The 24,559-nt window shown below is 50.3% G+C and overlaps 1 protein-coding gene across 1 annotated transcript in view; it reads left to right on the forward strand.

Annotated features, from left to right (window-relative positions):
* The window catches only part of OTOF (otoferlin), a 189,829-nt gene that overhangs the window by 83,994 nt on the left and 81,276 nt on the right, over window positions 1-24,559 (forward strand). Inside the window, exons 4-5 of the mRNA XM_039532355.1 lie at window positions 382-481; window positions 9,701-9,912. Coding sequence (XP_039388289.1) covers window positions 382-481; window positions 9,701-9,912 — 312 coding nt within the window. The remainder of the gene's footprint in view (window positions 1-381; window positions 482-9,700; window positions 9,913-24,559) is intronic.

The following is a 24,559-nucleotide window of genomic DNA, read 5'->3' on the forward strand; positions in this document are numbered from 1 at the left end:
GAATTAGAGATGGAAAACGGCCCCAGCGGGTCCCATCTCTCCCCAGCCCTGGTGACCAATCTAGGGCTGATTGTTCCTGGCAGTTCCCTAACTCCTCGGACCCTGCGCTAGCCGCTAGGCTGTGCTTCCTCTAAGCTCCTGCCTTCCTGGGTAGTTTCAGGGAGGTTTCCAGCACCCTGTGCCTTCTGCTTGGGTCTGTAATGGGATATCCCAGCCATGGGTGCCAGGCTGGGGACAGCACCTGCGGCAGGGAGCATCCTGGGCTCTCCCTGGATCCTGCACCTTTTGAAAGTCTCCCCCAGAGCTAGGCAAATATATACCAAGGTGGCAATGGAAGTGAAGCCTCTGGGCTCCTCACGCCCTCTCCCGTTTGTTTCCTAGACTCATCGGCACGTTCCGGATGGTGCTGCAGAAGGTGGTGGAGGAAGGTCAGCTGGAGGTGACGGACACGTTAATAGACGACAATAACTCTGCCATTCAGGTAGGTGACACAGAGCAGCGGCTGCTTTCTGCCTTTCTGTCCTCCGGCAACGTGCACATGGGGCACCGCTGCCCCCTACTGGGGAGAATGGCAGAGCTGCATGAGTGCACGTGAGACTGTTGCCCTCTAGTGTCCACCCACGCACCGGACTCTCCAAATCTTGGCAGCCTTTCCCCATCAGTCCTTACTGATTTCTGGCGAAGGCTTGTCCAGAATCCAGAGGTATGAAACTGTGGATGTGTGTCTGCACCTCGAGCTGGCAGTGGAATTCCCAGCTTGAGGAGACACACCTGTGCTAACGCTGATCCTGGTAGCAAGCTGAAAACCGAGTGGAATTACCGGCAGCTCGAAGTGCAGACAGACCCCGTTTCTGGGGCACGCTCAGACGATGCGTAAAACCTGGTCCCGTGGCTTTGTCAGAGCCCTGAGCTCGACGCTGCTGCAGGGGATGGCAGAATAGGTCTGCAGGGAGCTAACGTGGCCTGTCCAATGCACATAGGCGCAACGTGCTCCCCAGAAAGCAGCAGAGCAGAGCGCACCGTTGCTGGCAGACTAGAAGCCTGGGAATAAGGACTTGTAGACCCTACTCCGTCCTAGCCCTACAGGCGACTGTGTGCCCTTGGCAATGATGAAACTTCCCACTCTTCCACAGCATGTAGGTAGGAAAACCATGTTTTAATGATTTGGGGCTGATGTCAGTGAGAAAAACTCCTCCTGCCTTGGGGTCAGCCCTTGGGTTTTTAACCCGGTATTATTGAAATATATTTGTCAGACTGAATCAACAGCTGTTCCCTGCTGAGATGAAGCTACATGAGACGCTTTGAAATTAAGTGACTTCTGCATAGGTGGCACTGGAGACTTCCGTTTGGGGAGGCTTACACCTGAGCGCTGGCAGCTCCCTAGAAGTGTGGTGGGGGGCACTGGCACCTGGACTAGGGCCCTGCCCCAACTCTGCCTCTTCCCCCGACACCCGTCCCACTCTTCTCCACCTCCCCCCTGCCACTCGCTCCCCTCCGCCTCTTCCCCCAAGGCCCGGCCACTCGCCTGCCCACTCCTCTGTGTGGCGGTCATTGGGGGAGGAGGCAGAGAGGGGCCGGGGCCTCAGGGCAGAGCGTGGACAGGGTCACAGTCTGGGCACCAGTGCCCCCCCCCCTTCTAGGGAGTTTCGCTCCCGGCACTCCGAAGGTGGCAGGCCGACGCGCCTCCAAAGGGTTGGATCAGAGAAACCCCCTTGGGACTGCCCCCTGATGTGCTGGGACTACCTCTGAGCCTGTTTTCCCTGCCAGCTCGGGACTCCAGAACCCTGCCTTGTTGAGCCAGACACGCTAGCTGGCTGCAACACAGACCCAGGTCTGACCCACGTCCCCCACAAACTGCAGGCTTAACTGAAAACAGCTTAAGAAGTGCTCCTGTCTCCAGCACTCAGGTGCCCAACTCCCAGTGGGGTCTAAACCCAAATAAATCCATTTTACTCTGTGTAAAGCTTATACAGGATAAACTCATACATTGTTCGCCCTCTGTAACACTGATAGAGAGAGATGCACAGCTGTTTTCTCCTCCCCCCTCCCCCCCCCGGTATTAATCTCTTACTCTGGGTTAATTAATAAGTAAAAAGTGATTTTATTAAATACAGAAAGTAGGATCTAAGTGGTTCCAAGTAATAACAGACAGAACAAAGTGAATCACCAAACAAAATAAAATAAAACACACCAGTCTAAGCCTAATACATTAGGAAACTGATTACAGATAAAATCTCACCCTCAGAGATGTTCCAATAAGCTTCTTTCACAGCCTAGACTCCTTCCTAGCCTGGGCCCAATCCTTTCCCCTGGTGCAGCCCTTGTTCCAGCTCAGGTGGTGGCTAGGGGATTTCTCACGATTGCAGCCTCCTTTGTTCTGTTCCACCCCCTTGTATAGCTTTGGCACAAGACGGGAATCCTTTGTCCCTCTCTGGGTCACCACCCCTCCTTCTAAATGGAAAAGCACCAGGTTAAAGATGGATTCCAGTACCAGGTGATATGGTCGCATGTCCTGTGAGACCCCAAGCCTTCATTCCTCCCAGCCTGACTCACAGGAAGGCTTACAAGTAAACAGAGCCATCTACAGTCAATGGTCCTGGTTAGTAGGAGCCATCGAGATTCCAAGCCACCATTAACGGCCCACACTTTGCATAATTACAAAAGGCCCTCAGAGTTATATTTCATATTCCTAGTTTCAGATACAAGAATGATACACTCATTCAAATAGGTTGAGCACACTCAGTAGATTATAAGCTTTGTAATGATACCTTACAAGAGACCTTTTGCATGAAGCATGTTCCAGTTACATTATATTCACACTCATTAGCATATTTTCATAACATCATATGGAGTGCACTGTCACAGAGGTGACCCGTGCTACATCTGCAGCATTTGCTCTCCTGCATGGCCAGCCTTTCTCCCCAGGCCTCTTATACACACCACCCATCATCTTCTGAATTAGTTCTATGCAGAAAGGCTGGCGTTTTGAAAACCAGCTGTATATAATTCCCTGATCAATTTAAAAAACATCGGAGGAAAGTGCTTCCGGTGCTAGCCAGCTGCTAGCAAACATGAGGAGTAGGAGACTAGGAAGGTGATTTCACCTCTGTGTGCGGCAAGGGTGAGAGCGATGCTGGAATACTGCATCCCGCTAAGGTGTCCAGTCCTTAAAATGGCTGTTGAAAAACTGGAGAGGGGACAGGGAGGAGCCAAAAGAATGAGCCGAGGGCTGGAGAAGACACCTTGCGGTGAGAGACTTAAAGAGCTCGATCTATTTAATTTGCCAAAAAGGAAGATGAAGAGGTGCCTTGAGCACGGTGTGTAAGTAGGGTGGAAAGCATTCAGTTTTTATTAGTAAATGTCAATAGTGTCGATTTCACCCTACCCGTGTAAGCAGGGAATGGCCCCACTATTGTGGGGAACTTTCCTGGCTTCTGCACTACCCCGGTGAAGTGGGCTAGCGAAAGGATCTGAGTCCTCACTCCCACTGCCTTTACCCAGAGGCCTCCCTGCCCTTGAGGGCTCCCCTTCCACTCTCCTGTCTGGCAGAGTCCTCATAACCCCCCACAAGGCTGGGCCCAGGATTCCTTGGGGGCTCGACCCCCAACCCTGCTGTGGTCCCCTAGGACAGGGGCTGGGGTGTCCCCACTCCGGGGTACCCTCTCTGCACTGGGCACCTCCCTGACCCACTGATCATTTCATACAATTTAAAGCAAATACAAGTTGTTTAATTAACTATTAATTTAAAAAAAGAATAAGGAAAAATGGGAAAGGTTACAGGAAAACACCTCACGCTGCTCTGCGGCAGGGAACATCACAGTGTCTCTGGACATCAAGGCAGTTCAGTCTGTTCCTTGTAGGTCCCAGGCCTCCTTCTCAGGCCCTGGCTGTGCTGCAGTTATGCTGCGGGTTGGACGCTTGCAATGGTGGTGGCCACACACCTCCGGGCTTTGGGTGGTGGGACCCTTCTTCCCAGCGTCAGCCCCCTGTCGGGTTAAGGTCCCCCTCCCAGCCTGGCCTGCAGGGACCCTTGGCTGGGGGTGTCTTTCTGCACTGAACCCTTTGCCCAAGGTCCCCCCTTGGCTGGCCCCAGCTGCTCACCACAGCTGGCTCTCTGGCTGGCACGGCCCAGCTTGGGCCCTGCTTTCTCCTTCCAGACCAAGGTCCATCTAGCCCCAGTATCTGTCTACCGACAGTGGCCAATGCCAGGTGCCCCTGAGAACAGAGGCTAGGGACACCATTCTTACCCATCCTGGCTATAGGCCATTTATGGGACTTAGCCACATGAAATTATCCAGTCCTTTTTAAACATGTTATAGTCCTAGCCTTCACAACCTCCTCAGGTAAGGAGTTCCACAAGTTGAGAACTCCTTTTATTTGTTTTAAACCTGCTGCCTATTAATTTAATAAGTATAATACTTTTCCTTTTTTCTCCTCTTTCTCTCATCATTTTTTATAGACCTCTATCATCCCCCCCCCCTCTCTCTCTTTTTTCCAAAAGAAGAGAGTAGCCCCTCTTAATCTTCCTCATATATGGACCTCTCTAAACCCCTAAATTTTTAGTTGCTCTTTTCTGAACCTTTTCTAGTGCTAGAATATCTTTTTTGAGAGAGAGAGACATCATCTACACAGTATATTCGAGATGGGGGCGTATCATGGATATAATAAGGGCAATAATATATTCTCAGTCTTATTCTCATCCCTTTTTAATGATGACATCTTCAGAGAACTATCCACGATAACTCCAAGATCTTTGCTAATTAGCCCCCATCATGTTATGTGTAGTAGTTAGTTTTTTTTTTCAATGTGCATTACTTTACATTTATCCACATTAAATTTCATTTGCCATTTTTTGCCCAATCACTTAGTTTTGTGAGATCTTTTGAAGTTCTTCACAATCTGCTTTGGTCTTAACTATCTAGATCATTTATGAATAAATGAATAGGATTGGTCCTAGGACTGACCCTTGGGTCTCCATTCTGAGAATTTACCATTAATCTACCCCTTTGTTCCTGTCCTTTAACCAGTTCCCTTCGCTCGGCCCCACTCTGTCTGACCCAGGCAATTCCAGCTCACACGGAGGCCAGGACCCCCCCAGCCTCCTGACTCCCTGATTAGCCTGCCTGCCCTGTCAATCAGGCTCAGAGGCTGAGGCTGACCTGGAGCATTGGCCTCTCCCCAGTCTTTTAGTGCTGGGCGGTAGCCAACCAAAACACCCCCCTGAATGTCAGTAAGGGGGCAGCATTCCCCTTGCACCCACACCAACCCAGGGGAAAGTATTTCCAGCCGGGGTACTCGACACTGGCAGGAGGCAGCGTAAGAGAAATGCTGCTTGAGGACTTATTAGTTTGAGGGGAGGATATTTACTTTGTACGTTTTGGCCTGTGATGTTTAACCGTTTATGTTTTGATGGTTGTAAAGTTTTCACTTTTTGAAGCTCAGTGTCTCCTGTCATTAGATGATTCTTGTCTGATCTCCCACATTGTCTGCCCCCCTCGAATTTCCTGCAGCTGTGAAAACTTAAAATAGGTAAAAATAGAGGAAAAAATGCTTTAAAACCCACCATTTTGCACAACTGTGAAAATTTAAATGACTAAAAACAATTTTAATGCTTAAAAATAAACATCGATATTATCCATGGAAATTGTTTTAAAAAAATTGAATTCTGCCAAGCCTGAATATAAGGACCTTCCTGAAGAAGAAATACCAGGTACTAAAGGATCCTTCAGTCTGGTGCAGAAAGACCAACAAAAAAACAACGTCTGGAAGCTAAAGCCAGACACATTCCAGTCAGCAATGCCGCACACATTTTTAACAGGGAGGGTTATTAGCTATTGGAACAAGCTACCAAGGGAAGTGGGAGAGTCTCTAGTGCTTGAGGTCTTCAGCTCCAGACTGGAGGCTTCTATGGAAGATGTCAAGTATCAGGGCATAGCCGTGTTAGTCAGCATCCACAAAAACAACAAGGAGTTGGGTGGCACCTTAAAGACTAACAGATTTATTTGAGCATGAGCTTTCATGGATAAAAAACCTCACTGACTCCATGCATCTGAAGAATTGGGAAGCCACCGGACTCCTTGTTGTTTCTATGGAAGATGTGTTAGCCACACACAAGTCCTTCTGCTCAGGACAGGGTACCTGGGTGAAACTCTCTGGCTTGTGCGGACCTGCTGGTCCCTTCTGGCTGTAAACTCTATGAATCTGTAACTAGATGACTCAGTGCAGGACTGCAGACCAAGAGGAGAAGTGACCTAACTGTGGCTCCGCTACAGACTGACTGACTGACCAGCACAAGTCACATCTGGTCTCAAGGCCTCAGTTTCCCCACCTACAAAATAATACTTCCCTACCTCCCGGGGATGTTGTGGGGATTAATGAGCCAACGTTTGTGCCTAGCGCCAATACCAAACTATCATTCCTGGGAATTTGGCATAAATGTTTGGCAGGCAGAACGATAGAGTGAATAGCATCTCGATCCCCCGTAGGTCCCTCAATAAGTCCTTGGAGTCGCATCCTGTGTGTTCGCGTGTGAATGAGAGAAATACATTTGATATGTAGCTAATATACATATTCTTGGGTTCATGCCGCTTGCTTTGGGATAACTATCACATCCCTGGAATATATTGTCCCTAAAGTGCTGACACCCTCTGTCTGAACTCTGTGTTCAGGTCCTGTTCATCTGGGCTGCGCAGGACTTGCTTGCATTGGTGGGTAGAGATAGTCTAAATAGGATTTTAGACTCACCTTTTCCCATGCTTTATCCTTGGCAACTTCTTATGACATAAAGGACATTTTAGCCATGTAAATTCTTTAAAAACCCTGTCTAGCCCCCCCCCCCCCCCCCCCGTGGCTGCAGCTCCAGTGACTGTGTTAAATAGGAGGAGAGGCTGGGTTCTCTAAACCAGCGGTTCTCAACCTTTCCAGACTCAGGCGTGTGAAGCCCGAGTCCCGGTGCTGAAGCGTGTAACTTAGCATTGCGGGATTCCCAGTGGTGTGGGGCTGCAGGCAACTGCCCTGCTTGCCACCCACTAATGCCAGCCCTGCACTTGCGACCTCCCTAAACCCATCCCACGACCCCACTGGGGTGAGAAACGCTGATCCAGATGAGTTGATGTACCCCCTGCGTACCACCAGGTACCTGTGCCCCTGCTTGAGAACTGCTGCTCTAAGCACACATCCCATGGCGCTCTGCAAGGGATAAGGCAGCGGGGATGCAAGCCCTGTGAACAACTCCGGACTGAGTAGCTCCTCTCAGAGCTGACCACGTAATCACCAGAGCTGGAAAGACACCCATTTTCTCCAGGCTTTGAAAGATGCTGTTTCCTTTGTCAGTCACAGAAATGCATCACCTGCAATTTTGGACAGTCCCATAGGGGGACCAGAGGGAATCAGACGCAGAGCTGTTACAGTAGCATAGTCAGAGCAGCGGGCTGGGAGCCAGGAGACCTGTTCTCTGCCACTGACTCTCTGGGTGACCTTGGGCAACTCACGTCCCATCTTTGTGCCTCACTGTCCCCACGTATAAAATGGGATAATGATCGGAGGCGACTGATTTTTTTTAAATGGCTTTTTGATCAACATAAAATGTTCATGGTGGTCAAATTTTTCCGGCTCTTCACTGAAAAAGCAAATCAGTAAAAAAATTGTGAGGGTTCTTTTTTTTTTTTTGTTTGGTTTACAAAAATGGAAATATTTTACTGAGAAACAATTTTTTTTTTAACTAAAAGCTCGTTTTGAAAACTAATTTTTCCCCAGGTTTTAGTTTAAATTTTTTTCATAGAAAAACAAACCAAAAAAGTGGCAGGGATTTTTATTTAACTTGAAAATTTTCTAAATTTCCTTCAGAACATTATTAGCATTTTTTGACTAGCTCTAATAATGACACTCAGCTGTCTCCCTGAGGAGCTGTGAGTAGATCCCTGAAGAATATAGACAAAACATTTTTTTCTGCTTTTTGGCTACATTTTTCAACTTTTCGCTTTCACGACAAAACCCCTACGATTGGATCATAAATGAGTATTTCCCACAGAAAGTTCCATTTAGATAACAAAATCAATTTTCTTACAAAAATATCATTTTTGGCCAAAACCTTTTGACCATAATGATGGGAATTAAGTGATTGTTTGTCAAATGCTCTGAGGTCTGCTGGTGGGAAGCAAAGTCCACATCTTTGCATCCTGGTGACATCTGCATCACTTGATCACTTGCAGTCTCTAAATCATGACTGACAATGCTGCAGCTCAAACAGAAATCAAGGGCGTGATGCAGTGACAAAGAAGGGCCAATGTGATCCTTTGAGCCTCTCCTGCTGTGGCATCTTCCAAGAATTTCACAAGGCACATCCTCCATGTTACTTTTGGTCCTGCTTTGAGCAGGGGGTTGGACTAGATGACCTCCTGAGGTCCCTTCCAACCCTGAGATTCTATGATTCTATGACTCTAATCCTGGGAGTACTCAGTAGGAGCAGGGAGATGATTTTGACCTCTGTCTATGACATTGGTGAAACCAAAGCTGGAATAATACATCATGTTTTGGTGTCCACATTTTAAACTGGCCATTGAAAAACTGGAGAGGGTGCAGAAAAGAGCCACAGAAATAACTGAATGGCTGGAGAAAATGCCTTACGGTGAGAGACTTAAGGAGCTCAATCTGTTCAGCTTTTCAAAAAAAGATGGAAAGGTGACTTGATTACAGTGTAAACACACCTTCGAGGAGAGAAATACCAGGTCCTAAAGGATTTTTTAATCTAGCAGAGTAAGGCAGAACAAGAACCAATGGCTGGATGCTGAAACCAGGCAAATTCAAATTAAAAATAAGACCCATTTTTACCAACATGGGTGATTAACCATCAGAGCAAACGACCAAAGGAAATGGTGGATTCTCCAATTTTTTGAATCCAGACAGACTGGCTGCCATTCTGGAAGAAGCTTTAGCCCCGTGATACTCAGAGACCTCCGTGTTTCAGGAGCCAAATTAGAGACCAGTGTTACCCAAAAGAGCCCCAGGAGGGGGAATTCATTGCTTCATTTACTACAGCACAGTACCACGACGTCATATTTAAATAGTATGACAGGGGCGATATTTAGTTTATAACATGGGCAGTGGATATCCACGGCCAGGCTGTGGCCCTGCCCATGCTCTGCCCCGAGGCCCGACCCTCGCTCCTTCTCTCCCCTGAAGCTGGCAGGGGCTCAGCTTTGAATGGGGTCCTTGCAGATGGGGGGCAGGCAGAAGGGGTGGGGCCGGGGGCTAGCCTCCCCAAAGGTGTGGGATTCATCCACCGTCTAGAGATATATATATTATTCTCACAGCAAATAAATTAATAACCTAGTGCAAGTTAACAATTTAATTGGTTAATAACCTAGTGAAAGCATCCTGATTGGTTAATAACTTAGATCGGTTAATGATTAAATCACACCGTGTTTTAATATCACGTGCTGCAAAGAGCTGCCACAGACACATTTAAGAGCCAGCTGCGGCTAGCGAGCCTCAGTCTGCGTATCACTAATTTAGCCAAACGCCCGGTGGAGGACTCAAGGCAGGCTTCAGTGGGTGACATTTTTCTGGCCTCCATTACATGGGAGGTCAAGTGAGATGCTCTAATGTCTCTTCTGGCCTTAGTATTTAGGAACAAATCTTCTTACCTGCATGCTCGCGCGCTGGCCTCACTCGCTGAGGGTGTGTTTGGTTTGTGTTCCAGACCAGCGTCTCCATAGAGATCAGGTACCAGGCCATGGATGGCACCGTGGGCACCTGGAATGATGGGGAATTTCTGGAGAGTCCTAACTCCCGGTCGGAGGGTGAAGGCCCCCTGGAGACAGAAAGCCTGCTCCCCGGGCACCGGCAGGGCTCTGCGGTGTCTTCTGGCAAATCCAACCCCAGCCTGAAACCGGCAGAGAGGAACTTCAGGAGGTAACGTTCCACCCGCGGCACCAACTCGATTCCCAGGCACTGCCTGGTGTGGGCAGAATTCTTGGCATGAGCGTGCAATGGCAATGTGCCCTCCTCAGTATGGCTACGGAGGGGGGGATACAAGGCCCTGTTTGTCCTTATTCATAGCTCCACCATCTTCATGTAACAATGCAGCAAAGGGAGATAGATGTACGTGCTAGCGCAGATGCGTCTCACCTCCGCATTGTGGCTGGATTTGCATTTCCAACGGCGTATTCACCCTGTTCATTTTAAACAGGTCGATGCGCAGGTGGGCGCATGGCAGGACGTGGCTCCAGCTGCTTCTCCTCGAAACTCAGGCCAAAAAAAAAAGGCTGTAAGACACAGGAGAATTAGTCTGACAGACTCACTCTGGGATTCCTGCCTCCCTGGTGGCCGTGCCTCATGGAATAAGACACATTGTCCAGGCTGCTTCAGTGCCAGAGATGGCCCCTGAAAGAGACATTGGTTACAGGCTAATTACGGGGGGAACACAACATTTGTCTAGATACTGCACTTCTAACATACTGTAACTGCAGGGCTAAGTAGAAGGGAAAACTGGGGTGATATTCGCTGCCACCAGGTGGTAACTTGGCAATGCAGATGTGTTATGGCAACCCAGGACTATAACCCCGGTGCTGGGTGCGGTTTCAAACCAGCGATCGGCAGCTTGCTCTAGGGTCTGATGTTTACACTGCCCTCTCACTGGGGTTCCAGGTGAGGCCTGCAACACTGGTTTAAATGTAGCTGGGGGTGAGGTCTGTCCCATGCAGACACGTGCGCACAGGAGGCGTTCAGCAGCCATCAGGAGAGCATCTCCGACCATTCACTGAGAATCGGTTAGGAATTAATTGGAAATGTCGGTTATCGCTGGGTCGAGTAGCTGGTGATTTCCTAGAGACTAGTTATCCCAGTTCCTGGGCCCTGGTGTGGAGCTGAGTGTTAAAGCGAACCTGTTACTGAGGTTTGTAATGTGCCCGGGGGGAGCGGGAAATGCAAATATAATTAAATACAGATGTGGGGAGGATTAGGCGGCTGGCTGTTGGTTAGGCCTCTTCATATTGGATGGGTCTGTAATGCTTGGCATTTATATAGCGCCTTGAATCCCAAAGGATCCCACAGCATTTCACAGGCAGAGTACGGCACCACTGACATGCAGCCACCTCTGGGGTGGGATCTGGCAGCTGGGTTATAGCACCACTGACATGCAGCCACCTCTGGGGTGGGATCTGGCAGCTGGGTTACAGCACCACTGACATGCAGCCACCTCTGGAGTGCAAGCTGGGTTACAGAGCTGTGGACCTGCAGCTACCTCTGGGTGGGATCTGGCGGCTGGGTTACAGTGACACTAACATGCAACCCCCTCAGGGGTGGGATCTGGCAGCTGGGTTACAGCACCACTGACATGCAGCCCCCTCTGGGGTGGGATCTGGCAGCTGAGTTACAGTGACACTAACATGCAGCCCCCTCTGGGGTGGGATCTGGCAGCTGGGTTACAGCACCACTGACATGCAGCTGTGACTGGGTTGGGAGCAGCAGCTCAGCTGACAAGTGCACAGCAAAACAGATGCTCATCTACCACCGTGAGGTGATGGACATGGTGTAAGCACCTAGCTAGACAGATTAAATGGGGATATTTTGGTCTAGGGTATAGGACAAGCTCTTGCACCTTTGAACTTTTAACATGCACCCTGAGCAGCTGGGGCCTTGGTTTTCTGACAAGACTGTAAACCCCCACAATGTCCTGGGCTTTTGTAAGAGAAGGATCCAAGGTCTGTCCCTGGTAGATACTGTTCCAAGTAGCCATTGTATGTGACATAGTGGTAGCCATGTAGTTTTCCTAGTTTGTCCCCTCTCATGGATCCTCAACAGGATTTGAACTCAGAGCCTTCCATACTACAGCACTGGCCTCTACCCCAGAGCTAAAGGAGTAACTCCTCCAATGCATGTCAGCAGTCAGCCGCTATCCACTATGTGGCCGTATCACGAGAGACGGACCCAACACGCTTTATGAGCACGTTACACTTACAGAGCCGTAGATTTATTCCTGTACAATTGGTCCTTAGCCTCCCTGAACCCTTCTGCATCAGTGTCAGAAATTCTTCCTCCTGATCCATTGCATGTGCTCGGACCAGCTTATTGCTTAGCTGGCCAGGCAGGAAGGAGGAGATGCGCAGGCAGAAGTGCAGTCTGCTTTGGAACGGATTTTGCTCTGTACCCAGTCAAATCCCCATTAAGCTCTTGCCCAGAGTTTGTTTGCTGCGTTGTTTTGCTCTAATCTGACTCCTGCTGACTCCACACCCCTGGGGCGGCCGCTCACAGAGACCATTACGAAGCACCCAGCACTGTTCACCCCAGTGACTAGATGTCCCAGCCAGTTTGGATGGGAGCCAGGCCTATGTACATGGGCGTGAAGATGAAATGACACGTGAATTTGAAACGCACGGGGTTGGGAGGCAAAGGCATGGACACCTGAGTTTGCATGTGTGCGGAGGGACAGGAGGTGAGGAGCAGTGCCTGGGTTCACACATGCATGAACAGGTAGGGGGTGCTCACAAGAGGAGACAGAATTAATCCCATCTAGGTAACCCTGCATTGAAAGCTGGCAGCACATTTTTCAGTTTGTTGCATTTCTGAACAATTGGGTGGTGGATGGAGAATTGTTTCAGGTGGGGCAGAAAGGGAAATTTTTAGAAATTTTCAACAAATCGAAAAGTTTAAAAAAATCACTTTGGGGCGAACAAAAGGCTGCATTGGGACTAGGCGCATTTCTTCACATCTGACATTGTTAAAAAAATTAAAAATGAAAGGAAATGCCAAAGCCAAACGTCATTTTGAATTGAAAAAAGTTTGTTTTTTTCGGGACTTTTTTCGTTTTTTTTTTTCAGCTGAAACAGTTCAGCGACATAACCACAAATTGACGAAATGTCTCAAGGTCCCCGAGTTTTGATCCAAAAGTTTCACCTGGCTCTAGGGGGGCCCAAGCCAAGCCGTCCCCAAAGGGAGCCTTGCAGAACCACACCCGGCTCTGCCGCGCGTATCCGCAATGAACCCAGCTGGGCTGGTGGTGGTGCCAGAAGCAGGAAGGACGGGAGCTGGTTTCCCAGTGACTTAGTGGGGTGCGTAAGGCTGGCACAGAGAGAGAAACGGCCTGCCTGGCTTTGGAAACCAGCTGTGGAAATCGCTGAGGGTGGTTTGAGCATTGGCCTGCTAAACCCAGGGTTGTGAGTTAAATCCTTGAGGGGGCCAGTTAGGGAACTGGGGTTAAAAAAAAAAATCAACAAAACAAAAAACTGGGGATTGGTCCTGCTTTGAGCAGGGGGTTGGACTAGATACCTCTTGAGGTCCCTTCCAACCCTGAGATTCTATGAATAAAAATTCAAGGCAACCTAGAAAGAGAAACTAGGGGCCTGTGCCCTTTTCGGCCGCTTTATGGGGGTAAAGGAGAACACAGAGCTCCTCATTCTCACGACCCGAACCCACCCGCCCAAGCAGCTGGCGCTAACGGGGACCCTCAGGCTGTCAGCCTCAGCAGAGAGGCTGGGGCTGAATGGGCCGTGGAGGGTGAATTCTCGAGGCAGAGGATGGGGGAAGCTGATGCTCCTGTTCTCGTTCACACCACCGGGAACTGGAGCGGCTCCACTGAGTGGTGCTGAACGTCCAGGGGTGTGGCTGAGACCAGGATCAGCTCCAGCCAGCCAGAGAGGAAAAGACCCCAGGGTCCCAGTCCCCTCCTGGAGCCAGATGCAGCTGAATCAGTGGTTCTGCAGCGCCAGGTTCTGCCTCTGTGGAATAACGCCTGGGTGCGGATTGCACCCATTTTACACACCTGCCGGAGGCAAGTTACACACAGCCGGAGGGCTCTTCGCAGCCAGAGGGGCTAGGGCCGTCGGGCCTGATTCTGGTTTACACTGGCACATCTGAGAGCAGGAGCAGGCCCAGGGCGTTTGTATGAGCTGTCTATTTATGGAGGTGCTGATCAGTGACTCCCATGGTAAGGTGGCCCGGACAGCTGACCGGACCTGAATAGACTGAAAACAGCTTGGAGGATGGGGCCTTGGGTCACCACTGCGGTACTTCTACCTCACCCCGTGGCAGCTCCAGGGAAACTGTCATAACATGGGGTCACCCGGTGTGGACCCAGCCCTGAGGGGACCAGCTCTCAGACCTCCAAGCTAGGATCTGCTCTCTCGCCCCTCCTCCCACGCAGGCGCGGGCCTGTTCCCTGCTCTATGATACGATTGTTCCTAAGGGCCCTCCCTGAATGTGGCACCGTGCAGCAGGGTATATCCAGAGCAACACAGCACCTGTCCCAAGCGAGACGGGTGAGACGCTAGCTTTGCAGTGGCCAATCATGTGCCTTAGAAATAGATCAGGTTTGTAGGATTTAGACCCGTGTTCTTTTCCACAAAGGTGTTTTAAAATCGCTCCAGTTTTGCAGCAAAGGGCCAGCCTGGTGTCTCCCACGTAGCTCACGGACTCATCCACACGCTCTGTACTCACGCTGTCTAGTTTTTCTCTAGAGATTTGTCTCCTACGTGACCACTTAAGGAGGAGATTGTCCTTTCCTCCTAGCAGAATGCTGAGGGAGGATGCTCCCGGAGGCTCAGAAATGCTCTGGCAAGCAGCTAATTTGCTCTGTGAATTGGGCTGTGTCCTGTGGATTTCCAGTCTAATTGAAACAATAGATCAGTTTCCCAGCTCAATACGCTGCACATTTTTTGGATGAGGAAGATGCTAATGGATTTAAAAGAGAGCTAGCACCGCTGTTTGTCAAGTGTGCACATTGTGTAACAGTAGCTGGGGTTTAGTAGCCAGGGGAGAGGGGGCGGTTGATTTATAATCTCTACAAAAACAGGTTCAAATCCTGGAACAATCAACACCCATTTCCATCCTTCTGGCATAGGTATGCGCAGAGCCATGTAGCTTACAACAGATCAGCTGTTCCGATGAGAGCTTCTAAATCAATGTCCGATCTGCTCCATATGGGCTGTAAAGATGCCAGAGAAGGAGCTATGCCCTGGGTCAAAATTTCCCTTCTTTCCTCAGTGTTGGGTATTGTTGCTGTGTGTCATCTGGCTCCACCCCAGAGCTGGCTGCATTTTGGTGGGGCTGAGTGCGATTGTTCAGGGTGAGAGACGCTGTGTGCAGTCGATTGGAGTCAGACACAAAGTTAACAGCCCAGCTAGTGCCCGAGTCAGAGCTGTGGGATTCGGAGGCTAAACTGCACTAGGACCCAGTGTTAGCACCATTAGGATGCAGTCTGCCTCAAAACGTCAGTGTCCCCTAGTGGATGGGGGAGTCAATCTCTGCACTGACAGTTCTTAAGTCTCCTACAACGGCCCCATAAAGTTTGTCTTCAGTTACTCACATTCAGAGATCACTAAAATGCCCTCCAGTGACCAACCTACTGCGTGGGCCTTATTGCTCAGAGGGCCTGAGTCCTGGGGAGCTGCTGATGCCCGGGGCCCCTCAGGACCAGGCCCCGGCTCTGTGCATGAAACAAGAGTATTTTAGCACCCTCCTGTTTTTTCGTGATCACAGCTAATGCAGGAGATGGGCTGGGCTGTCCCTGGTTTGGTTAAGGGACGAAGAAATAATGACAAGGTGGCAAACTACCAACTGTGGCACTTCCCCTAAGATGGGAGGTGTTAGGCTTGCTGTCCTGAGCAAATCAGACGTGGATAATTCTAGCCTGTCTCCCTTAAATCGCTCTGGCTCTGCAGCATTGCTTCATGCTCACTGCTAACCAGTGGCCACCTGCCACCCCAGAAGTAGCTGCATTTCAATGCTGGTTCCTGTACGCAGAGTCTGAAAAGTCTTTGGGGTCCGAGGATGCCACTGCAGCAGCCTGCGTGAATGGTAAAGCGTCATTGAAATCAGCAGCAAAACTCCCACTGACTTCAGTGGGGCCGGGGTTTCACCCAGCGCACCCCCTCACGGCTGAGATTCGGGAATTGCGCCAAAGCAAGCAATATCCAGCAGCCGTCCAAGCTGAGGGTTTGCAGGCTGTCCCTGCCCTGGTCCACCTGCACCCCGGCAACCCAGCGGCTGCGTTAGTACCAATGTCACCGTCGCCCCGTGGGCCTGCTGCCCTCGCTGGCTGAGCTGAGGGTTGCAAGCAGCAGCAGGCTGACGTGTGCCGCGTTGCTGCTCCCAGGTCTGAAGAGGACGACATGTATTATCACAGCGAGGACGAACTCCTGGGCGAGGCAGACACCCTGAGCCAGGGCTCCCTCAACACGAGGTATCGGGCCAGGCCGGGCCTGGGTCGTCAGGTTGCAGTGTGCTGTGCTGTGCTGTGCATGGTGTGTCCTGTCACAAAGGCTGGGGCTTTCCCCGCTCGCCTGCCCCCCACGTCCGACACGAGTTGGGGACGTGGCCCTGATGGAGCCGCTCTATTCTAACAAGAGTTCAGAGGACAGAGGGTGTGGGAGGGGGGTGTCTCCGGAGCGGCAGATCCATCCACCCTTCTGACACTGGTCCCAGTGCAAACGCTCTTCTCAGCTGGTGGCTGTGGGGTGGCCCGTGTGAAAGAGCTGGAGGGCTCAGCCCAGCTATTGAGGGGGACGCCCGTTCTCCAGTCACCACCATCAGTGCCCCCTTCAGCAAAGCGGCCCAGGGCTGAATGAGTCACGAGCCTGAACACCCCGTCTGACAAAATGGCAAAAATGGTAGAGCTGGCCCTGTGGCATGGACCGGGGTGCGCGCTTGAAAATTTTTTACTGATGGGGTGCGCAATCAAAAAAGTTTGGAGACCACTGACCTAGATGACTTACCGCAGCACTTTTCAATGGGATGGTCTGTCTCCACTAGGTGGCGCTTCAATCACGTGTCTCCAAAGCACTGGTGCATTTGACCTGAAATTCCTTCTGCCGAGCGCTGGATTCTGTGGGGCGTCTCTTTCTTCCTGCCCTCAAGCTGCCTGGGGCAGTCCATCCCTGAGTGTTACGGCTTAGCTCTCCAGCCAGGGCAACCGCCCCTCTAGAACAGGGACAGGGGGCCGGCCACAGAGGGAAGGGCAGGCTTCTGAGCTGCTCCATGGACTTGGGGAGCCTCCTGGGGCTGCTCTAACTCACGGCAGGCCAGAATAGCTAGAGGTCCAGCCCATGCTTAAAGTGGGGATTGCGGGGCGGACGGGTGGGCATGCCTTTCCTGTGCTGCCCTGCACCGGCTGTTGTACCTCCTTTATGCCACTGGAGCAAAGAGACCATGGGAGGCCCTGGGGACCTGGATTCTATTCCCAGCTCTGCCACTGACTTGTTGTATCACCTTGGGCAAATCACTGCCGTGACTCAGTTTCCCCATCTGTCACATTATGCTCAGAGCACTGTGAGCTCTAGTGATGAAAAGTGCCAAGCATTGGTATTAAAATCGTTACTGATTTTGACAAATAGGGAGGAACTGGCTGAGAATTTGAAAGTGGAAGGCAGCTTGGGCGAAAGTGATCATGAAATGGAGGAGTTCGTGATTCTAAGGAATGGTAGGAGGGAGAACAGCACAATAAAGACAATGGATTTCAAGAAGGCAGCTTTTACCAAACTCAGGGAGTTGGTAGGTAAGATCCCAGGGGAAGCAAGTCTAAGGGGAAGAACAATAGAAGACAGTTGGTAGTTTTTCAAAGAGACACTATGAAGGGCACAAGAGCAAACTATCCCCCTGTGTATGGCAAGAGACCACCCTGGCTTACCCAGGAGATCTTCAATGATCTGAGACTCAAAAAAGCATCCTACAAAAAGTGGAAACTCGGTCAAATTACAAAGGATGAATATAAAGAAATAACACAAGTATGTAGGGACAAAATTAGAAAGGCCAAGGCACAAAACAAGATCAAACTAGCTGGAGACATAAAGGGTAACAAGAAAACAGTCTACAAATACATTCGAAGCAAGAGGAAGACCAAGGACGGGGTGGGTCTGTTACTCAATGAGGGAGGAAACAATAACAGAAAATGTGGAAATGGCAGAGGTGCTTAATGACGTCTTTGTTTCAGTTTTCACCAAGAAAGTTGGTGGTGATTGGATGTCTAACATAGTGAATACCAGTTAAAATGAGGTAGGATCAGAGGCTAAACTAGGAAAAGAACAAATTAAAAATTACTTAGGTTAGATGTCTTCAAATCACAGGGCCTGATGAAATACATCCTAGAATACACAAGGAGCTGACAATGGAGATATCTGAGCCGTTAGCGATTATCTTTGAAAAGTCATGGAAGACAGGAGAGATTCCAGAAGACTGGAAAAGGGCAAATCTAGTGCCCATCTATAAAAAGGGAAATAAGGACAACCCAGGGAATTACAGACCAGTCAGCTTAACTTCTGTACCTGGAAAGATAATGAGGCAAATAAGCAATCAATTTGCAAACATCTAGAAGATGATAAGGTGATAAGTAACACTCAGCGTGGATTTGTCAAGAACAAATCCTGTCAAACCAACCTGAGAGCTTTCTTTGACAGGGTAACAAGCCTTGTGGATGGGGGGAAGTGGTAGATGTGGTATATCTTGGCTTTAGTAAAGCTTTTGATACCGTCTCGCATGACCTTCTCATAAACAAACTAGGGAAATGCAACCTAGATGGAGCTACTATAAGGTGGGTGCAAAACTAGTTGGAAAACCATTGCCAGAGAGTAGTTATCAGTGGTTCACAGTCATGCTGAAAGGATATAATGAATGGGGTCCCGCAGGGATCAGTTCTGGGTCCGGTTCTGTTCAATATTTTCATCAATGATTTAGATAACAGCATAGAGAGTACACTTATAAAGTTTGTGGACGATACCAAGCTGGGAGGGGTTGCAAGCGTTTTGGAGGATAGGATGAAAATTCAAAATGATCTGGACAAACTGGAGAAATGGTCTGAAGTAAATAGGATGAAATTCAATAAGGGAAAATGCAAAGTACTCTACTTAGGAAGGAACAATCAGTTTCACACATACAGAAAGGGAAATGACTGCCTAGGAAGGAGCACTGTGGAAAGCGATCTGGGGGTCATAGTGGATCACAAGCTAAATATGAGTCAACAGTGTAACGCTGTTGCAAAAAAAGAGAACATTGTTTTGGGATGTATTAGGAGGAGTGTAGTAAGCAAGACACAAGAAGTAATTCTTCCACTCCACTCCGCGCTGATAAGGCCTCAACTGGAGAACTGTGTCCAGTTCCGGTTGCCACATTTCAGGAAGAATGTGGACAAATTGGAGAAAGTCCAGAGAAGAGCAACAAAAAGGATGAAAGGTCTAGAAAACATGAGCTATGAGGGAAGATTGAAAAAATTGGGTTTGTTTAGTCTGGAGAAGAGAAGACTGAGAAGGGACATGAAAACGGTTTTTAATTACTGTGACAGACCCAAACCAGTGGGGTCCAGGAGTCTGGTCGAGGGCAAATATACTGGTCACTGGCTGAGTAGTTTTCTGTTCCCCTGAGTGACCAGAGCAGGGGCTGCACTAGAGTAATCAGGAACCTGCTAGAACCAATTAAGGCAGACAGGCTGATTAGATCACCTGCAGCCAATCAAGGCAGGCTAAGCAGGGCACCTGGGTTTAAAAAGGAGCTCACTCCAGTCAGGCAGGGGGGAGCCAGAGGAGAGGAAGTGCGTGTGAGGAGCTGGGAGCAAGAGGCATAAGGAGCTGAGAGGGTGTGTTGCTGCTGGAGGACTGAGGAGTACAAGTGTTATCAGACACCAGGAGGAAGGTCCTGTGGTGAGGATAAAGAAGGTGTTTGGAGGAGGCCATGGGGAAGTAGCCCAGGGAGTTGTAGCTGTCATGCAGCTGTTAGAAGAGGCACTACAGACAGCTGCAATCCACAGGGCCCTGGGCTGGAACCTGGAGTAGAGGGCGGGCCCGGGTTCCCCCCAAACCTCCCAACTCCTGATCCGACACAGGAGAAGTTGACCCAGACTGTGGGGAAGATCACTGAGGTGAGCAAATCTGCCCATAAGCGCAGGACCCACCAAGGTAGAGGAGGAACTTTGTCACATTACATAAAAGGTTGTTACAAGGAAGAGGGAGAAAAATTGTTCTCCTTAACCTCTGAGGACAGGACAAGAAGCAATGGGCTTAAACTGCAGCAAGGGAGGTTTAGGTTGGACATTAGGCAAAACTTCCTAACTGTCAGGGTGGTTACGCACTGGGATAAATTGCCTAGAGAGGTTGTGGAATCTCCATCATTGGAGATTTTTAAGAGCAGGTTGGACAAACACCTGTCAGGGATGGTCTAGACAATCCTTAGTGCTGCCATGAGTGCAGGGGGCTGGACTAGACGACCTCTCGAGATCCCTTCCAGCCCTATGATTCTACGATTCTATGATAAAGATTTAGGCACCAGCGCTGGATCGGTTGGTCTCATCCAGCCATTGTTCTACCTTCCGACGGTTTTCATCTGAGTAAGGGGGAAGAAAGCCATTAAAACACAAAACCGACACCCCCACAAGCCAGATTGAAATAGCCTCGCTAATTTGAGCTGCTGTGCGCTAAGCTGACCCCTCTGAATATGTTTTTTTGAACCACCTCTGTTGTATCCCAGTAAATGCCCGGCCCCCATCCCAGAAACGCTGGCGTACTTCACTTGACGCTCATGGGGAGTGTAGCGGGGTGAACATCCTCTCCAGTCCGGAAGGGGTTGGAAAAACCCTGCAGAGGGCTGGGGCTGGGGGAGGGAGCAAAACCCCGGCTGATTGGCGGAAGTGGCTGCAGCTGGGGCCATGCCCCAAACTGAGCAACTGGGCCTTATAAGGAGGCCAGGGCAGCCAGAGGGAGACAGGCCTGGCTGCTAGGGAACTCGCCCAGGGACCTAGAGGGAGGCAGGGCTGGGGAAAGGCCTTAGGAGCGGGGAAGCCCCAGGTCAGCAACTCCCCAGGCTGCAGGGCCTGGTCCTAGGCCCACCTAGGTACTGGGGGTGCCGAGGGGCAGCCTGAGGTGGGTAAAGGCAGCCAGCCCAGACCCCTTGTCCCCTGTGATGAGTGGCTGATAGACTGCAGTCTGCCCCAGGCGCGGGGGCTAGACGGTGACTGGCAGTAGCCACGACTGAGGTGATGTGGGGATACGGGGTGGGGGTTCCCCTGGGTGGGGAGACCCAGAGAGACTGGGGTACTGCCGGGGGGGGCAGCACCCAAGACAAGGGCACCGGGGTCCAGGAGGGACATGGGGGCCAACGACAGGCAGGACACCTGGCCTGCAGAGGGCGCTCTGACAACTGGTGAGCTAATTCCCAAGACGACCAGCAGGAGGCACCGCAGGGTGAGTCCCGCCTCGTTACAGGGAGACTCGCTGAAGTCTATGGGACCGACTCACATGCTACAAGTTAAGCAGGTGCATGAACGTTTTTGGTTTGCAAGCTCTGGTAGTGTCGTTATTTGCTTTGCAGTGTTTTTATTTGCCTTGGGAGGGGCTGAGGGCACTTTCAGATGCCTGAAAAATAATGACAAGTCATCCTGAGGATCAAGTCCCCACAATGGCGTTCTCAGCCAGGCGGGCCTGAGCCAGACTTTCCAGGGATTCGCTCTTTCTTGGGCTCCCAGCCCGTGTCCAGGTGTCGTTGCCGTTTGGCATATGTTTTACCCAGAATGCAAAGCGGGGCTGGGTGCAAAGCTCTGGGAAGAAGCAGAAAGTTTGTTGGGGGTGTATGCATGGAGTTCTTTCCCTATCTCTGTGTGCTGTGTTCATGGTTCTTTCACAGTCAAATACGTGTCCCCCTTCAGCAAGTAATGATTATAAAAGAGAGAGACCCTCTGTGACTGACTCTTTTTCATTGTATTTTTGGAACACCCCAGCCTGGGAGAAGATGCCGAAGAGGAGAATTCTGGGTAAATACCTGTGTGGATGCGCGGGAGAGGGAACAAAGACTGTCAGACTTGTAGACCTGGCTCCCTTGAGCAGCGTCCCAGCCATGCTGAGAGTGATGGTGTCAAAGCCTCTCTCCCTCTCTCTCAAGGGCTCCTTACTTAAGACAGAGCCAGAATGTCAGCGCAGCGAGTGGGCTGCCAGCTAGCACAAAACAAGAGACTAAAAACCATAACCTGATAGCTGTTTGCCTTTAAAAATGCATGGCGGGCACGGTGCTCTTTAGCCGACTGCAATCTGGTAGGAGTGAATTATTGATGCTTCCCTTTCTTTTGCTTTGCTGACGGAGCCAAGTTGCGCCCGGCTGCTCCTCGGCCCGTTGCTAATTAGCTCAGTGGGCCGGTTGCTTCCGAGCCAGGGAGCCGAGTGTGAACCCATTATGCGAATGCAGAGGAAGGAGGCTGAACGATAGGGGTTGCTGAGCCCTGGCTGCAGATTCTTGCAGCAATTTGGTACCATTTAATGAACCCCCTGGATGTGTCTGTCAATATTTATATCTGGATTTAGAGCCCCTGTATTCAGTCGTTCATTTATAGGCTCGAGCGACACCTTCTGAGATAAATCGGACCTGGTTCCTCAATGCAGACTCTTTCTGTGGGCTCAGGTTTGCAGTCACGATTTCAGGCACAACTAGGTAGCATCTCCATTTCACGCCCTGGCTGTGCTCACACACCAGCTCGCTGGACTAGCACCTCCGTGCGGCTCAATTGCAAAGGCAAACATTGTCAGTCAAATGAATTGCTCAGTCTAAGCGTCCACCAGGCCACCAGATGCATGCAGGGACTGGAGAAGAACAGGAACCGAGCGGATGTTTGATATGAATGAACCACAATTCAATCCAATGTTCTGAGTGTTGTAGTCTGGTCTTGGGAGGAGAGGAGTTGCAGATGGTTAGGACTGAACTGGGGCATACAGTCCACCCCCATTCAGGCCAGGGCAAAACTGGTCCCTGCAATCTCTTCTCCAGGGATTGGTCTCAAATGATTGAGCAGGTATCCTGTTCAGCCATGGTCTGGGAGGTGTCACAGCATATGGAATCACAGTCCATCTTACATAGGAGGCATTTATTAAATGGATACAAACTATTGACACAAACAGGCCAGCTTCTACACAGCTTAAGTCCCAGCTTTGTCTGTGTTGTTAACCACAAACCACACTCTGCCTATAACTCTGTAGAGCACACAGAGCTATCTAGTGGCTGGGTAATATGGTTACAAGTAAACGTTTCATTACAAGGCACAACATTGTAGATTGTCTTGCTAAGAGCAGATCTGACCTGGCAAGGGCAGATCCGACTGGATCAGTCCCAGTGACGTGTCCCAGGGCTAATGGTTTTCTTGCTGTTGGTGGGTTGCTTTTAAATCTGACAATGTGATGTTGTTTCTTTCCCCCCTCCCCTCCTTTCTGCACCTAACTCAGCAAAATGTCTGAAATGAGGAATAAACTCAGTGATGGACACAAGTCAGTAGCAAGGTACCACTACCCTGGGGCTGGAGGGAGGCTGTGTGCAGTGTGGGAGGAGGGTTTTCTCTCTGACCCCACCCATCTTCTTCTGCCTGTGCTGTTCTGGGTTGCTGCCACACGCCACCGGTTCCACACCCCACGATCCTGCCAACCCGTATGACTCTGCATAGAAACACACTCAGGGTCTCAGTAAATCCGATTACCACCTGGCTTATCTGCTTGGCAATGAGCTGGTATCCGCTGGTATCCGCTTCCCCTGTGTCTTGGGTCTCAGAGCCACCACCTTAGCCCCCCTTGCGGGCATTCTCTGCCGAGGCCCCAGGATTGAATGGACCTAGAGATTGGACTATCCCAGGGCAGCATGGGGAAAGGTCGCACGGCGCCAGTGCTCTATGTGCCCTGGGGCCGAAGGCCTGTGACCCAAGTGCCTTGTTCAGCAGCAGGAAAATCTCACACACGCTGAGCTCCGAGGGGTGGCTGGGGGACAGGACAGAGGCACAAACCCTCGTTTGGGAGAATTTCCGTTCCCTGGGAAATTCCCACATCTCAAAACTTTTTTCTTCTTGAATCGCACAAGCAGATACTACGAAATTTCCCGTGAAACGAAAATTTGGACCCATTTTGATTTGGAACCATTGAAACGCTCTGGTCTGTCTTTGTTGTTTTGATTTATTTTGTTTCATCTCTTATAGCATTAAACAGATTATAGATCTAACAAATACAACCTGATAAACCTAATGAACACAACCAATCCTGCATCTCCGCAGGGGGTTAGACCAGATGACCTTTGCGGTCCCTTCAAACCCTATGGGTCTCGGATTCTACCAATATAAATATTTTAATAGAATAGAGAAATCTAACCAAACTGAATTGAGACAATGAAGCCGACAGTAAACATTTGTACTTTATCAAAACGAAATGTTTTGACGTCAGTGAAAGGGAAGGAGAAGGGCGAAGCGGTTCATTTCAACTCTTTGCTGTCCAAAATCCCATTAACATTGACACGTTGCTGGGAAAGGTTTTGAATTCAGGGAAACTGAATTTCACAATGGGAAACATTTCCCGCCAGCGGCATCTCTTTCCTTTGCGCAGGCAGCAGGGAGGGAGCGCTGCCCTGCACCCAGGAGGGCAGAGCAGAGATTTTCTTCCTGCGTGGCTGTGGCCCCAAGCTCCTGGGTCCCGGCAGATGTACCCGCACCCCTCGCTCAGCACTCCCTGGGTCGGGCGGGCCGAGCGGTGCTGATGGGCTCCTGAGGGCTTTGCCGACTTGCATCTCCAGGCAGTGCAGGGGCTGGGGGGATCACAGGAGAGGGAGGGGAGAGGCCTGCACTTGG

The sequence above is a fragment of the Mauremys reevesii genome, linkage group 3, assembly GCF_016161935.1.
Source record: "Mauremys reevesii isolate NIE-2019 linkage group 3, ASM1616193v1, whole genome shotgun sequence".
NCBI lineage: Eukaryota > Metazoa > Chordata > Testudines > Geoemydidae > Mauremys > Mauremys reevesii.